The sequence below is a fragment of the Bubalus kerabau genome, chromosome 12 (assembly GCF_029407905.1).
Source record: "Bubalus kerabau isolate K-KA32 ecotype Philippines breed swamp buffalo chromosome 12, PCC_UOA_SB_1v2, whole genome shotgun sequence".
NCBI lineage: Eukaryota > Metazoa > Chordata > Mammalia > Artiodactyla > Bovidae > Bubalus > Bubalus kerabau.
The window spans coordinates 2,465,480-2,480,317 of record NC_073635.1 but is presented as its reverse complement, the minus strand read 5'-3'; the positions used below and the strand labels follow the sequence as shown (position 1 = coordinate 2,480,317).

General features: G+C 35.7%; 1 protein-coding gene across 1 annotated transcript in view; it reads left to right on the top strand.

The window, feature by feature from the left end:
• Positions 1–14,838, top strand: part of TDRD3 (tudor domain containing 3) — a 215,916-nt gene that overhangs the window by 127,846 nt on the left and 73,232 nt on the right. Inside the window, exons 8-10 of the mRNA XM_055541922.1 lie at positions 4,786–4,926; positions 9,017–9,173; positions 9,937–10,062. Of these exons, the coding sequence (XP_055397897.1) occupies positions 4,786–4,926; positions 9,017–9,173; positions 9,937–10,062 (424 nt within the window). The remainder of the gene's footprint in view (positions 1–4,785; positions 4,927–9,016; positions 9,174–9,936; positions 10,063–14,838) is intronic.

The window sequence follows — 14,838 nt, the reverse complement described above, 5'->3', positions numbered from 1 at the left end:
GTTCAGATTCAGGTATTTTGAAAAATAACAACCATCAGAATTTCTGAGAGATTAAATACACAGCTTGCAAGAAGAGGTGTTACAAAAGACTTCAAGGATTTTGCCCTGAAAAATTAGCAGGTTAGAGTTGCTTACTTTGAATTGGAAAAGACAGGGTTTGAATAGGGTGTTTTGTTTTAAACATGTTAACACTGAGGTGCCTTTCAGGCATCCACCTGGTAATGTCTAATAGGCAGCGAGACAGAGAAGAGGTACATGGTGAGCTTTGGGATGGGTGTGTGCATTTGAGAGTGAAATGCATATGAATGATATTTAAAATCATGAGGTCACATGTGATCCCCAAGGGAATGAGAGCTGAAAGGAAGGGAAAACGATAAGGAACAAATCCTTTAGCATTTTAACCTTACCAGTTGAATGAAAGAAGTTGAACCAGCCAAGGTCTGACCAGTAAGATAGGAATTAAACAAGAGAATACAGAAATTATATCATGGAGTGTGGCGTATTGAATTTATCAAAGGTTGTTGAAACATTCTGTAAGATGTGGCTTGAAAATTAATGTAGAGTTAGGGAAGTTGTTCATTCTCTTCACATTCTGTATAGATGGTGGTAAGATAACTATAGATGTACAGATATCAGTAAGTAGGTTGATGGGGTAAAAATCTATGTAAGTTCTTTAATGATTATTTTAGTTTTTCCAGTGAGGAAGTAAGCATGGTCATACAGTCACAATGAGGGAGAAGATGTTTGAAGTTTGAGGAGCTAGGAGACATGTGAAATAGTAGTTGGGAAGATTGGGAGGTAAATGGCCTAGGAAAATGTAGTACAATTGCTAGACTGCGTTAAGGCCCACTTAGGTTTCATGGTCATGATGATCTCACAGATGCCTGACTCACATCACTTACCTTATGGGTAATGTTTATGTTGTGATGTCTTTAGATATTTGTATGTTTAGTGAGGAACAACTATTTTACAGCAATGAAAAGTAGTTCTGAAAATGCTGTTTATCTTGTTCCTTAATCTATAAAATGGAAAGAAAATAATAAAGAAATGTCTCCAGAAGATAATCCTCCCAATATTGCAATGACATAGGTTTTTTTGTTGACAGTGTAGTGTGACATGTGGGATCTTAGTTCCTGACAAGGAATTGAATCTGTGCTTCTTGCAGTGGAAGCGTGGAGACTTAACCACTGGACCAGCAGGAAATTCTTTTGTTCCTGTTTTAAGGATGAGAAGCCCAAAGCTTATGGAAAGTAGAAGTTAAGTTAAATGCCTGAGGGCTGGAACTAGGAAGTGGCTCAGCAGAGATTTAAATAGAGGAAAACAACAGAATGGGAAAGACTAGAGATCTCTTCAAGAAAATTAGAGATACCAAGGCAACATTTCATGCAAAGATGGGCAGATAAAAGACAGAAGTGGTATGGACCTAAAGGAAGCAGAAGATATTAATAAGAGGTGACAAGAATAACACAGAAGAATACAAAAAGATCTTCATGACCCCAATAACCATGATGGTCTGATCACTCACCTAGAGCCAGACATCCTGGAATGCGAAGTCAAGTGAGCCTTAGGAAGCATCACTATGAACAAAGCTAGTGGATGGAATTCCAGTTGAGCTATTTCAAATCCTAAAAGATGATGTTGTGAAAGTGCTGCACTCAACATGCCAGCAAATTTGGAAAACTCAGCAGTGGCCAGAGGACTGGAAAAGGTCAGTTTTCATTCCAATCCCAAAGAAGGGCAATGCCAAAGAATGTTCAGACATCTGCACAATTGCACTCATCTCACATGCTAGCAAAGTAATGCTCAAAATCCTCTAAGCCAGGTCAACAGTACGTGAACTGTGAACTTCCAGATGTTCAACCTGGATTTAGAAAAGGCAGAGGAACCAGCGATCAAGTTGCCCACATCCACTGGATCATAGAAAAAGCAAGAGAATACCAGAAAAACATCTACTTCTGCTTTATTGATTATACCAAAGTCTATGCCACTAGATCACAACAAACTGGAGAAAATTCTGAAAGAGATGGAATACCAGACCACTTTCCCTGCCTCTTCAGAAATCTGAATGCAGGTCAAGAAGCAACAATTAGAACTGGACATGGAACAACGGACTGGTTCCAAATTGGGAAAGGATTACGTCAAGGCTGTATATTGTCACCCTGCTTATTTAACTTATATGCAGAGTACATCATGAGAAATGGCCAGCTGGATGAAGCACAAGCTGGGATCAAGATTGCTGGGAGAAATATCAATAACCTCAGATATGCAGATGACACCACTCTTATGGCAGAAAGTGAAGAGCAACTCAAGAGCCTCTTGATGAAAGTGAAAGAGGAAAGTGAAAAAGTTAGCCTAAAACTCAACATTCAGAAAATGAAGATTATGCATCTGGTCCCATCACTTCATGGCAAATAGATGGGGAAATAGTGGAAACAGTGAGAGACTTTATTTTCTTGGGCTCCAAAATCACTGCAGATGGTGACTGCAGCCATGACATTAAAAGACACTTACTCCCTGGAAGAAAAGCTATGACCAACCTAGACAGCATGTTAAAAGCAGAGACATTGCTTTGTCAACAAAGGTCCATCTAGTCAGAACTATGGTTTTTCCATTAGTCATGTATGGATGTGAGAGTTGGACTATAAAGAAAGTTGAGCACTGAAGAATTAATGCTTTTGAACTGTGATATTGGAGAAGACTCCTGAGAGTCCCTTGGACTGCAAGGAAGTCAAACCAGTCCATCCTAAAGGAAATCAGTCCTGAATGTTCATTGGAAGGACTGATGCTGAAGCTGAAACTCCAATACTTTGTCCACCTGATGCAAAGACCTGACTCATTGGAAAAGACCCTGATTCTGGGGAAGATTGAAGGCAGGAGGAGAAGGGGCGACAGAGGATGAGATGGTTGGATGGCATCACCCACTCAATGGACATGAGTTGGAGAAAGCTCCTGGAGTTGATGATGGACATGGAAGCCTGGTGCCCTGCAGTCCATGGGGTTGCAAAGAGTCGGACATGACTGAGCAACTGAATTAAACTGAAGTCTGTATTCTTACCTATACTACATTGTTTCTCAGTCTGATAAACTTTGTATCACATTAATATAAACTCATATTTTTCCTATGGTCACATAAATAATGACTATCACGACATTTGAATTTTTTTTTTTTTTTTTTTTGCTGGATTGCAGGTAACAAAAATTGAATTAATCCAGTAATGAATCTCTGAAGATGTGGTTTTAATTTTAATTTGAGTTAAATTTAAATATTGTGGTGTATCAACTACCTAATAGAGATATTTATGTGTTGTCCATTGATGATCATATCACATCATTTTTCTGTTTTTCAGGTTTTATTTCTTTGTATTTTCATATGATTCAAATTAATTTCTCAGTCTTAATTAAATGTGTATCTGAAATGTTTTCTTATTGTAATCATTCTAAGACACTTTAAAAATATTACTGCTGCTGCTAAGTTGCTTCAGTCGTGTCCGACTCTGTGCGACCCCATAGACAGCAGCCCACCAGGCTCTGCCATCCCTGGGATTCTCCAGGCAAGAACACTGGAGTGGGTTGCCATTTCCTTCTCCTTTATGTGAAAGTGAAAAGTGAAAGTGAAGTCGCTCAGTCGTGACCAACTCATGGCGACCCCATGGACTGTAGCCCACCAGGCTCCTCCATCCATGGGATTTTCTAGGCAAGAAGTTATCCCTAATAAAAATCAAATGTTGGCTTCTGCTTTTATTAGATTTGTTAGAAAACTGTAAAGATATTATATAACCAGATGCATAATTTGATATTGTACAAATAACAACTGTGAGGTGCTTTTCAGTCATGAATTTGTGTCTTTCTAAACCAGAGTTCTAATCTTTCCACAGTGGTTTTGATAAAACAGAAATGAGATCAAATTCAAGTTTCATTACAGAAAGAATTATTCAAATAAGTCAGAAAAATAAGAACTAGGACTTTGAAAGTTTTATACATAGTTGATAAGGTATAGCATGGTGCAGTGTATGCATGGTCAGTCATGTCTGACTCTTTGTGACCCCAAGGACTGTAGCCTGCCAGGCTCCTCTGCCCATGAGATTTCCCAGGCAGGAAGTATTGGAGTGGGTTGCCATTTCCTTCTCCAGGATATCTTCCTGACCCAGGGATCTTCCCTGCCTCTCCTGCGTTGGCAGGCTGATTCTTTACCACTTGTATCATCTGGGAAGCCCCCAAGATATAGCATACTATGCAGTTAATATAGATAATAAATCAGTAATGAGACTTTTAATCCAGTATTAAAATTTGTATTATTTGTTTATATTCTTTGATTATAGAATATAGAATATTATTCCTGTTACTGGATCATGGGTGTAATGTAACTGATTACTAAATAGGTTTGGTACCTTGCTAAAGAAAGCCTTGACATGTAGCTGGACTTGTAACACGCATGTCATGATATCAGTCAAGTATTTTACTGAAATAATTTTTGACATCTCATCTCCATAATACTTGGATTATTTTCTATATTGCTGTCTACTTAAGTTTATTCTAATGATTTGCCTTGAAGATATAAAAATTATATAATTTTTTGAATTCCCTCACCTGGACTTGTGGAAAGATGAGATTATGACTAGTAGCTGTTTAGAAAGAATTAGTTAACATTTCATTTTTTTCCTGTTAAACATAATTAGGAAACTTAACTACTTCAGTTTTGCTATATGTTTTTAGTCATAACTTAGACTTGAGAGCTTTTTAAAATGCTGTTTATTTATATTTATTTTATCTTTCTCTTATCTGAAGACCAAGACATTTGGAGGTGGCGGTGGTGGTGCTAGAAGTAATCTCAACATGAGTGCTGCTGGTAACCGAAATAGGGAAATTTTACAGAAAGAAAAGGCAAACAAATCAGAGGGAAAACATGAAGGTGTCTATAGAGAACTGGTAAGATTGAAGAACCAACCACAAAGTTTGTGTCTTTTTTTCTTTAATAGTCTTGTTTTTAAATTCTCAGAACCACTACTAACTTTTTGAGTAGATTATAGACAGTGTCACAAGTATAAGAAGACTTTCATTAAGGATTCCATTTAATTCGTGGAAAATTTGGATTACTTGAAAAATAATTTACTTAAGTAAAATTTACTTAACTTTCTAATGTGTGAATGATGTCTTTTGGAATGGACTGATAAAAAGTCATCAAATTATACAGAAAACATTCAATGGAAATGATATTCTAAAAGATGATGCATCAAAAACATAGTTATCTGCCCTTTCCTCTCCTTTCCTGCATCTTTTCTCAGATTTTATCTGTCATGTCATTTTGTTTTGTTCTTTGTGGAAAATATGTTGAAACAGTAAATGTATATTATAGATTCAATTGCAAAATATTACTAGATTTTTAAGATAAATGGGAAGTCAGATATTGCTGGGTATGCCACAGTGTCTTCAGATATAAGGGAACTGACAGAATTCATTTTCCTCTACCTTTCCAGCTTGAATGACCTTGGGTGATTTTGTCTAAAGAGTTCTAAGATTAGCTTAAATATTAGGATTTGTCATCTCATATAACAAGAAATCTGGATCTGGATGGTTATAAAGATTGGCAAATTAAGCAGTATAACAATGTTGGAACTCTGGTAGGCATCGGTCTAGTTTCTTGGCTTTCTTCTCTGGGTTACAGGATTCTCTGTGTGTTAAATCTTCATGCAGAAAGTTCAAAGGCAGGAATGAAAGGGGACATTTCTCTGTGTGTGGGTATTTTATCAGATAAGAAAATAATTTTGGAAATCCCCAGTAAATTCCATCTATGGTTCATTGACTAGGACTAGGTTATGTATCCGTTCCTAAATCAATCACTAGCTAAGGAGAATGGGTTTATAACAGAGCTAGACTATTGCTTCCTTGAGTACATGACCGTCTCATTGTAAAAAAAAGAAAGTCAGCTTTCAGGTTCGAGTGGATATAACAAGTTGAAAAAGACATTGTCTCTTACTCAAGAAGTGCTTTAACTTGAGTGCATTGAGAACCATTTTTTGGGAATGTCTTGCCATAGAACACTAAAAACTAGCAGTTTGGGATTGTTTTGAGGATTAAAAGCATAAGAAGGGAGTGATTATCACAAAGATGGCAAAACGGAAAGTTCCAGGAATTGTCTACTCCATCAAAACAGCTATTAAGCTGACAAACGTCTGAAGCAACTATTTTACAACTTTGGAGTCAAGTCAAACTCTTGTAGCATACAGAGTGGTGATGGATGAAGAAAGAGGCTGGTCACTGGCTGATTACGGAGATAATGGAACAAAGACTCCAGCGATCACAGATCACAAAGAATATAATCCTTACCAAAAAAGTTTGGAACAGTTACTAAACAAACTTATAACTGCAGTCTTCATCAAGTAACAACACCAGTCTCTGAGGAGGAGGGAGAATTTGATTTCCAAAATTGCCACCAGTACAGTATTCAGAATTTTCAGTTCTCAGCAGAAAATTATAAAGCATACCAAAAAACAGAAAGTATGACCCATTCATAGGAAAAAGAAAGAAATTGAAAGAAACTATCCCTGAAGAAACCCAGGCATTGAACTTATTTTAAAAAAGACCTTAAATTAACTGTCTTAGAAATACAGGTCTGAAGGGAACCATTGACAAAGAGCTCAAAGAAATCAGGAGAACAATATATGGATGATATATGAGGATATATCAATAAAGGTAAATTATAAAAAAAGAAAATAGAATTTCTTGAACTAGAAAGTATAGTAGTAGAAATAAAAAATTTTCTTAGGTTCAACATCAGACAAGAGCAGGCAGAAGAAAGAATTACTGAGCTTTAATTGAGGGCAATTGAAATTACCCAGTCTAAGATGAGAAAGAGAGAAGCATGAAGAAAAATAAGCCTAAGGGATCTATGAGGCACCATCAAATATACCAGGATATACATTACAGGAGTCTCAATTGAAAAGAAAAAGGGATAGAAAAAATATTTGAGGAACTAATGTCCCCCCATTACCAAATTTGATGAAATCTACAAATCTGAGAAGCTCAGTGGTCTCCTATAGGATAAATGCAGAGACACACCAAGACACATAATCTAGTTGTTGAAAGGTAGAGACAGGATATCTTGAAAGTGCTGAGAGAGAAGTAACTCATCAAATACAAGGGATCCTCAATAAATGGCCAATTTTTCATTAAAAACTATGAAGGCAAGGAAGCAGTAGGGTGATACATTGAAAGTACTGAAAGAAAAACTCTTCATCTATAATTCTATTCATAAAAACTGTCATTTAAGAATGAAGACTAATCAAAAAGACAGTTTGAAATTCTGATGATCAGGTACCCAGTGCTTTTGCCTGTTGCATGGTTTTCAGTTCTTTAATTTCAGCAATTGAAAAAAAGACTTCATTGGGGTGTCAGTGGATAGTTGCTTTAAAGTATTTTTGACAATAGATGATTTTACAGGTTGAATTGTGTCCCATCCATCATCCCAACCCCACCTACCCCCTAACAAGATAGATTGAAGTCTTGACCACCAGTACCTTAAAGTATGACTGCCTTTCTTTGGAAATAGAATATTTACAGAAATATCAAGTTAAAAAGAGGTCATTAGGATGAGCCCTAAGCCAAGATGACACTGATTTAACCTGTATAAAGAGGGGAGATTTAGACACAGAGGCAGACACATACAGAGAAAAGTTGACATGAAGACGCACAGTGAGAAGATGGCTGTGTGACTGGAATGATGCATCTATAAACTAAGAAAAGCCAAAAATTGCCAGTAAACAACACAAATTAGGAGAGGCAAGGAAGGTTTTTTCCTAAAGCTTTCAGAACATGGACCTGCCAGCACCTTGAATGAGAGTTTGGTTAATTGCCAATCAGGTTAACAAGAAAGGTAGAATAAGTTATACCAAGGTTGAATATGAATTGATTGTTAAGAGTGTTTTTTGGTTAAATTCTATATAAGGGACAGTATTCGTAATTAGATATTTACTTGTGAAATAATTGGGAGAGGGAAAGCCTTTGAAAGGATTTTTTTTTTTTTTTTTTTTACATTTAGATAAGTTTTGAATAAGAAGGGTGGATTATAGTTTTAATGTCCAGGCCTTTTTACATTTACTTTAGCATATCTACAACAGGGATGTCAATTTTCTCTTATGTGTAACTCTGACCTATTAATAGCTATTACTATGTTTGAAAAGGATTTTGTGTTTGGAATGCATAAATCAGAGTTTTTAAAAAAGTCAGAGTTTTAAAAACAGGGTTTTTTTTTTGTTTGTTTTTTTAAGTCCTTTATCGATGCCTATGTGGGTATGAGAGTAGATGTGAGCAACATGCATGCTGTCTTAAATACTATCTTAAAGCCTATCCATCTCAACTCATAAAAGTACAAAAGTTAGTTGTATATTTCTCAGCTGGTTATGGTTTGATAAATGTCTTCATGGGATATGTTTATGTTACTTAAACTGTCCTTTAATTCTACTCAGGTCCAGATTTTTCAAGATATGGGATTCTGGTACCTGTAGATTTTTTTAATTTGAGGTATAGGCTGTCAAAGCTTCATAGATAGTATTGCTTATAAATATAAAGCAGAATATTGGAACAATAGAGAGTAGGAAATAAACCAAGCTACTGAGATGGTACCATTTTGTTAGCTTCTTTTTATACTTTGTATTTTTTAAGAGGTGCTATATAAATTGTATTTCCTTAGGACAGAGAAGTATTAACCATGAAAATTTTTCATTAGGTAGTTTTCACTGCCTGTTTTATTTTCAAAAGCTTTATTGTGACATATAAAATTTCTTTTTTTGTTTGTTTTGCATTTGTAATGGTGCAAAGAAAGTACTCACAGCACAACCTTGCATATCACAGATCTTTTCTTGACTGTTGGTATGAAAAAACAGCAAGCAAATAATATATTAATATTACATTTTTCCATAAACATCAGATGTAATTTTTAGTTAAAAAACAGTATATATTTAAAAACTTATACTTTGCTTGTTTATTGGCCATCGGCATAACTTTTCTTTGTTGCTTATAGGTTGATGAGAAGGCTCTGAGACACATAACAGAAATGGGCTTTAGTAAAGAAGCATCAAGGCAAGCTCTCATGGATAATGGCAACAACTTAGAAGCAGCACTGAATGTACTTCTTAACAGCAATAAACAGAAACCTGTTACAGGTCCACCTTTGAGAGGTATAATCCATTAATCAATGTGCCAGACAATATTGTTTGCTTTTCAGAGAAATGTATGTTGTTGACAGAAACTGGGTTTTGTTGCTGTGAAGTCTATAACTTCGTTTACCTTTATGGTAAGTGGAAGGAGCACCCATTTTGGAACCACAGAGACATATAGGTTATTTTTAGTCTCATAGTCTTCATCTTTATATAAAATAAAGTAGGTCTAATAAAACAAGGTTTTGAGTAGTAGACAAAATATAAAATAACTGGCTCTATTTAATCTATTTCTAGAACTAGGCCACTTTTATAACTGACTAGTCTACAAACACTTAATAATTAACAGGAACATGACTTTTATTTAGTGTTATTTTTAAATTATTGTATGGTCAAGCATAAGTCATTTTTCAAATCCTAATCATATATTCTTTTAAAAAAATAAGTAGCTGCTATATAGCAGAGATTACCACAACATTGTAAATCAACTGTATTTCAAATTAAAAAAATGTGGTTAAAGAAAAATCTTATAAAAATGATTTATTTCCTTCAAACATAATTTACATGAACAAATTTCCAGATAGGCCATTTAGAAGATTAAAGGTGCTAGTTAATATAGTCATTTAAAAACATTTTTGTTATAAAGGATATAGATCATACAGAAAAATATTAAAATAAATATGTGTATAAAGTTTTACTTAAGAGGTCTGCTGATAATATTTTAGTGTATATTCTCCTTTTGTTTTTGCATGTATAATGTATGCATCTTACTTTACTTCTTAAGGTAAAGGGAAAGGCAGGGGGCGAATAAGATCTGAAGATGAAGAAGAACTAGGAAATGCAAGGCCATCAGCACCAAGCACATTATTTGACTTCTTGGAGTCTAAAATGGGGACTTTGAGTATGGAAGGTAGGCTAAACTTAAAGTAGATTTCTGTTTAAAGCACCAAACTTTATTTGGAATTATACAAGAAAAGTATAATATACTGACAATATAAACATATATTCTGAATTTTGTAAATTTATTTAATCACAAATTTCCTGTTTGACAAAAGCACAGGATAAACTTTTAATTGTTGTATTCTGAAAACGTTGAAGCTTATTTTGCCCTTTAACTGCATGATAGACAATATCATCAAATTCTTTATCCCAGTTTACTGACTGACAAAATTAGCTATGAAAACATTGTTATGTTGGAGAAATTATTAATATTATTATTATGTAATTACATATGACTTTTTGGATTCTGAAATTAGTCTCTTTTTTCTCTATGTATTAACACACTGTATGAAAATGTGTGGTTGGGGTTAGAATTAAATGAGCACAGTGAGTGAGTATGCTCTCACATTGTGGTATATTTCTTAGTATGATATATTTTAGTGATTAACATAATACTGGAAGAGATATAATTATGTTAAATGTTTATTTTTAAGCATGAAATATGATAAAGATTTACTAGAATTAAAAGATTTTAATATATGATTCCAAAGATTTGGGGAAATTATTTTTAGGGTTAATTTTCTCTTTCAGATATATTTTGAATTAAATTTAAGCTCAAAGATAAAATGCTTTTATAATAAATTTTGAATGTACAAATTTTATGAAAATGAAATCTCTCATTAGCATACAAAGAAAAGATAATGCATTGTTTGAAAAACAAATGTTGGATGTAGAATGTAGATGATTTGTAAGTAGACATGTGAGATCAATATTTGCTTTTTTCTTTTTGCTTGCTTTTTAAAGCATGATGAATTCATTTTCTAATGCTATTTCACAAAATACCAAAAGTTTAATAGCTTAAAACATTGCAAATATATTATCTCATAGTTTCAACAGTTCAGGAGTGTAAGTGTAGCTTAGTTGAAATCTCTGATCAAGGTCTCACATACTGAAATTAAGATTTTAGCTGAGTCTATGATCTTGTCTGAGGTTTGCGGTCCTTTTGCAGGCTCATGGTGGTTAGCAAAATTCACTTACTTGTGGATATAGGATTGACATACATTGCTTTCTCATTTAATATTTCCTGGGTAGTGCTTTCAGCTCCTAGAGATCCTCAGGTCCTTGCCACTTGACCCCATCTCTAGCAGTTCACATGTTTGTGTCTACAAGGTTAGCAGGAGAACCTCTATTGCTTTTTAAAATCTCTCTGACTTATAGATATTTTTGTCCCAACCTCACTTTATACTATCCCAATCAGAGCTTCTTTGATTTCCTTTTATCCTTCTCTTTCCCTACTTTCCTTGTAGCTCAGTTGGTAAAGAAAATGCCTGCAGTGCAGGAGACCCAGGTTCGATCCCTGGGTTGGGAAGATCTCCTGGAGAAGGAAATGGCAACCCACTCCAGTATTCTTGCCTGGGAAATCTCATGGACAGAGGAGCCTGGTGGGCTGTAGTCCATGGGGTTGCAAAGAGTTGGGCATGACTGAGCAACTAACACTTCCTACACTTATTTGCTTTTGACTCCTAGAGTCTCTTCTAATTTATAATGAAGTTGAAACTGAGAATAGCAATTCTACTGTGATCTGTGTGTCTGACATCCTTCAGTTCTCACAGAGTACATCCTATACCAACAAAATTTAGTAATATAAATATTCCACTTGGAAAAAGGTATTAAAGTTAATTAAGATATATGACATGAATAATACACTCAAAACCGAGTATCAGTGTTAGACTTATTTCTGAGGGGACAGATATTTATGAACACATATTATTATTGGATATTGTTATAGTAGACTGTTTTGTATTTGCTTTGTTGTTATTAACATGTTACAGAGGAATGTGAGAAAGAAATGGACATTATAATGGTATTTCACACCCTTGATTTTCACAATGAATATAACCTGTGACCTTCATAAATCCCCAAATTCAAAAATTAGATATTTCCAATATTTGTACAGACTCTAAAATTATCAAAATTCACACTTTGCATTGATCATCCTAATGCTGGAAATTACCCCCTCCAACTTACATTAGAATTGTCTGTCCTACTTGATAACCACTGTTCTCAGAGAAGCAAATTTTTATTCTTTCCTAGAATATTGTGTGGAGAGGCCAGCTAACCAAGATGAGAGATGGGCAGAGGTTTCCTAGGGTGGGTGGCATTTAGACAGTTTAAAGAGGGAGTATTGAGGGAAGGGTATACCAAATGTAGGGCACTCTGAATGTTCAGGCTTGGAGGCATCAAGAACATTAGTTCCTATGAATCGAAGGGTATGGGAGAGATGGAAATAGAAGGCTACAGAAGGAAGTGGTAGGCTGGATACAGATCAGGAGGATTTTGTCCTAAAATATTTTTTTTGTTGTTTTGTTTTTAATTTATTTTTAATTGGAGGATAATTGCTTTACAATATTCTGCTGGTTTCCACCATATCAAATCCCTTACAATTATACAGTGGAAGTGACAAATAGATTCAAAGGATTAGATCTGATAGACAGAGTACCTGAAGAACTATGGATGGAGGTTCATGACAGTGTATAGGAGGCAGTGATCAAGACCATCCCCAAGAAAAAGAAATGCAAAAAGGCAAAATGATTGTCTGAGGAGGCCTTAAAAATAAATGAGAAAAAAGAGAAGCTAAAGGCAAAGGAGAAAAGGAAAGACATACCCATTTAAATACAGAATTCCAAAGAATAGCAAGGAGAGAAAAGAAAACCTTCTTCAGTGATCAGTGCAAAAAAATAGAGGAAAGCAATAGAATGGGAAAGACTAGAGATCTCTTCAAAAAAATTAGAGATACCGAAAGAACATTTTATGCAAAGAAGGGCACAATAAAGGACAGAAATGGTATGGACCTAACAGAAACAGAAGACATTAAGAAGAGATGGCAAGAATACAGAAGAACTATACAAAAAAGAACTTCATGACCCAGATAACCACAATGGTGTGATCACTCACCTAGAGCCAGACATTATGGAATGTGAGGTCATGTGGGCCTTAGGAAGCACCACTACGAACAAAGCTAGTGGAGGTGATGGAGTTCCATTTGAGCTATTTCAAATCCTAAAAGATGATGCTGTGAAAGTGCTGCACTCAATATGCCAGCAAATTTGGAAAACTCAGCAGTGGCCACAGGACTGGAAAAGGTCAGTTTTCATTCCAACTGCAAAGAAAAGCAATGCCAAAGAATGCTCAAACTACTGCACAATTGCACTCATCTCACATGCTAGCAAAGTAATGCTCAAAATTCTCCAAGCCAGGCTTCAACAGTACATGAACCATGAACTTCCAGATGTTCAAGCTAGATATAGAAAAGGCAGAGGAACCAGAGATCAAGTTGCCAACGTCTGTTGGATCATTGAAAAAGCAAGAGACTTTCAGAAAAACATCTGCTTTATTGACTATGTCAAAGCCTTTGACTGTGTGGATCACAACAAAATGTGGAAAGTTCTTAAAGAGGTAGAAATACCAGACCACCTGACTGCCTCCTGAGAAACCTGTATCAAGGTCAAGAAGCAACAGTTAAAACCAGACAGGGAATAGCAGAGTGATTCCAAATTGGGAAAGGAGTACGTCAAGGCTGTATATTGTCACCCTGCTCATTTAACTTACATGCAGAGTACATCATGAGAAATGCCAGGCTGGGTGAATAACAAGCTGAAATCAAGATTGCCGGGAGAGATATCAATAACCTCTGACATGCAGATGATACCACCTTTGTGGCAGAAAGTGAAGAAGAACTGAAGAGCCTCTTGATGAAAGTGAAAGAGGAGAGCAAAAAAACTGGCTTAGAACTCAACATTTAGAAAACAAAGATCATGGCATCTAGTCCCATCACTTCATGGATATAGATGGGGAAAAATGGAAACAGTGAGAGACTTTTATTTTCTAGGGCTCCAAAATCACTGTGGATGGTGACTGCAACCATGATATTAAAGACACTTGCTCCTTGGAGGAAAAGCTATGACAGACCTAAACAGCATATTAAAAAGCAGAGACATCACTTTGCTGACAAAGTCCAGTCTAGTCAAAACTATGGTTTTTTCAGTAGTCATGTACAGATACGAAGTTTGGACCATAAACAAGACTGAGCGATGAAGAATTGATGCTTTCTAACTGTGGTGCTGGAGGAGACTCTCGAGAGTCCTTTGGACTGCAAGGAGATGAAACCTGTTAATCTTAAAGAAAATCAACCCTGAATATTCCTTGTAAGGACTTCTGCTGATGCTGCAGCTCCACTACTGAAAGGTTGTTGCTGAGCCATTAAAAATGCCGGGATTCTTGGCCTCCAGAGGAGAGGAATTCAATCCGGGGCCAGAGACAAGGCTTGCCCACTCAGAACTTTTGTTGTAATAAAGTTTTATTTAGGTGTAGAAGAGATAGAGAAAGCTTCTGACATAGACATCCAAAGAGGGCAGAAAGAGTGGTGCCCTGCTAGCCTTTAACAGTATGTTTTATACCTATCAGCAAGCTGCTAACTAGAGAAAGGAAATGTTTCAAAACTCAGAGTGGTGTCAGGCCCCTCACCTACAAGGTGCGTTTACAACCTTGTTACAATGCTACAAGAGATAGCATTGGCATCAGGTGAGTCATCCCAGGCCATAAAATGATTGACATGAATCTTAAAGAAAGGCAGGTTTCCAAGTAAACATATAGTTTCATTAACATGGATTAGGAGAACAAAGTATGAGTAAAAGATACTGGTTTGTTGAGCCCTTATGGGTTCTGAGTCTTAAGCAGAACTGATGTG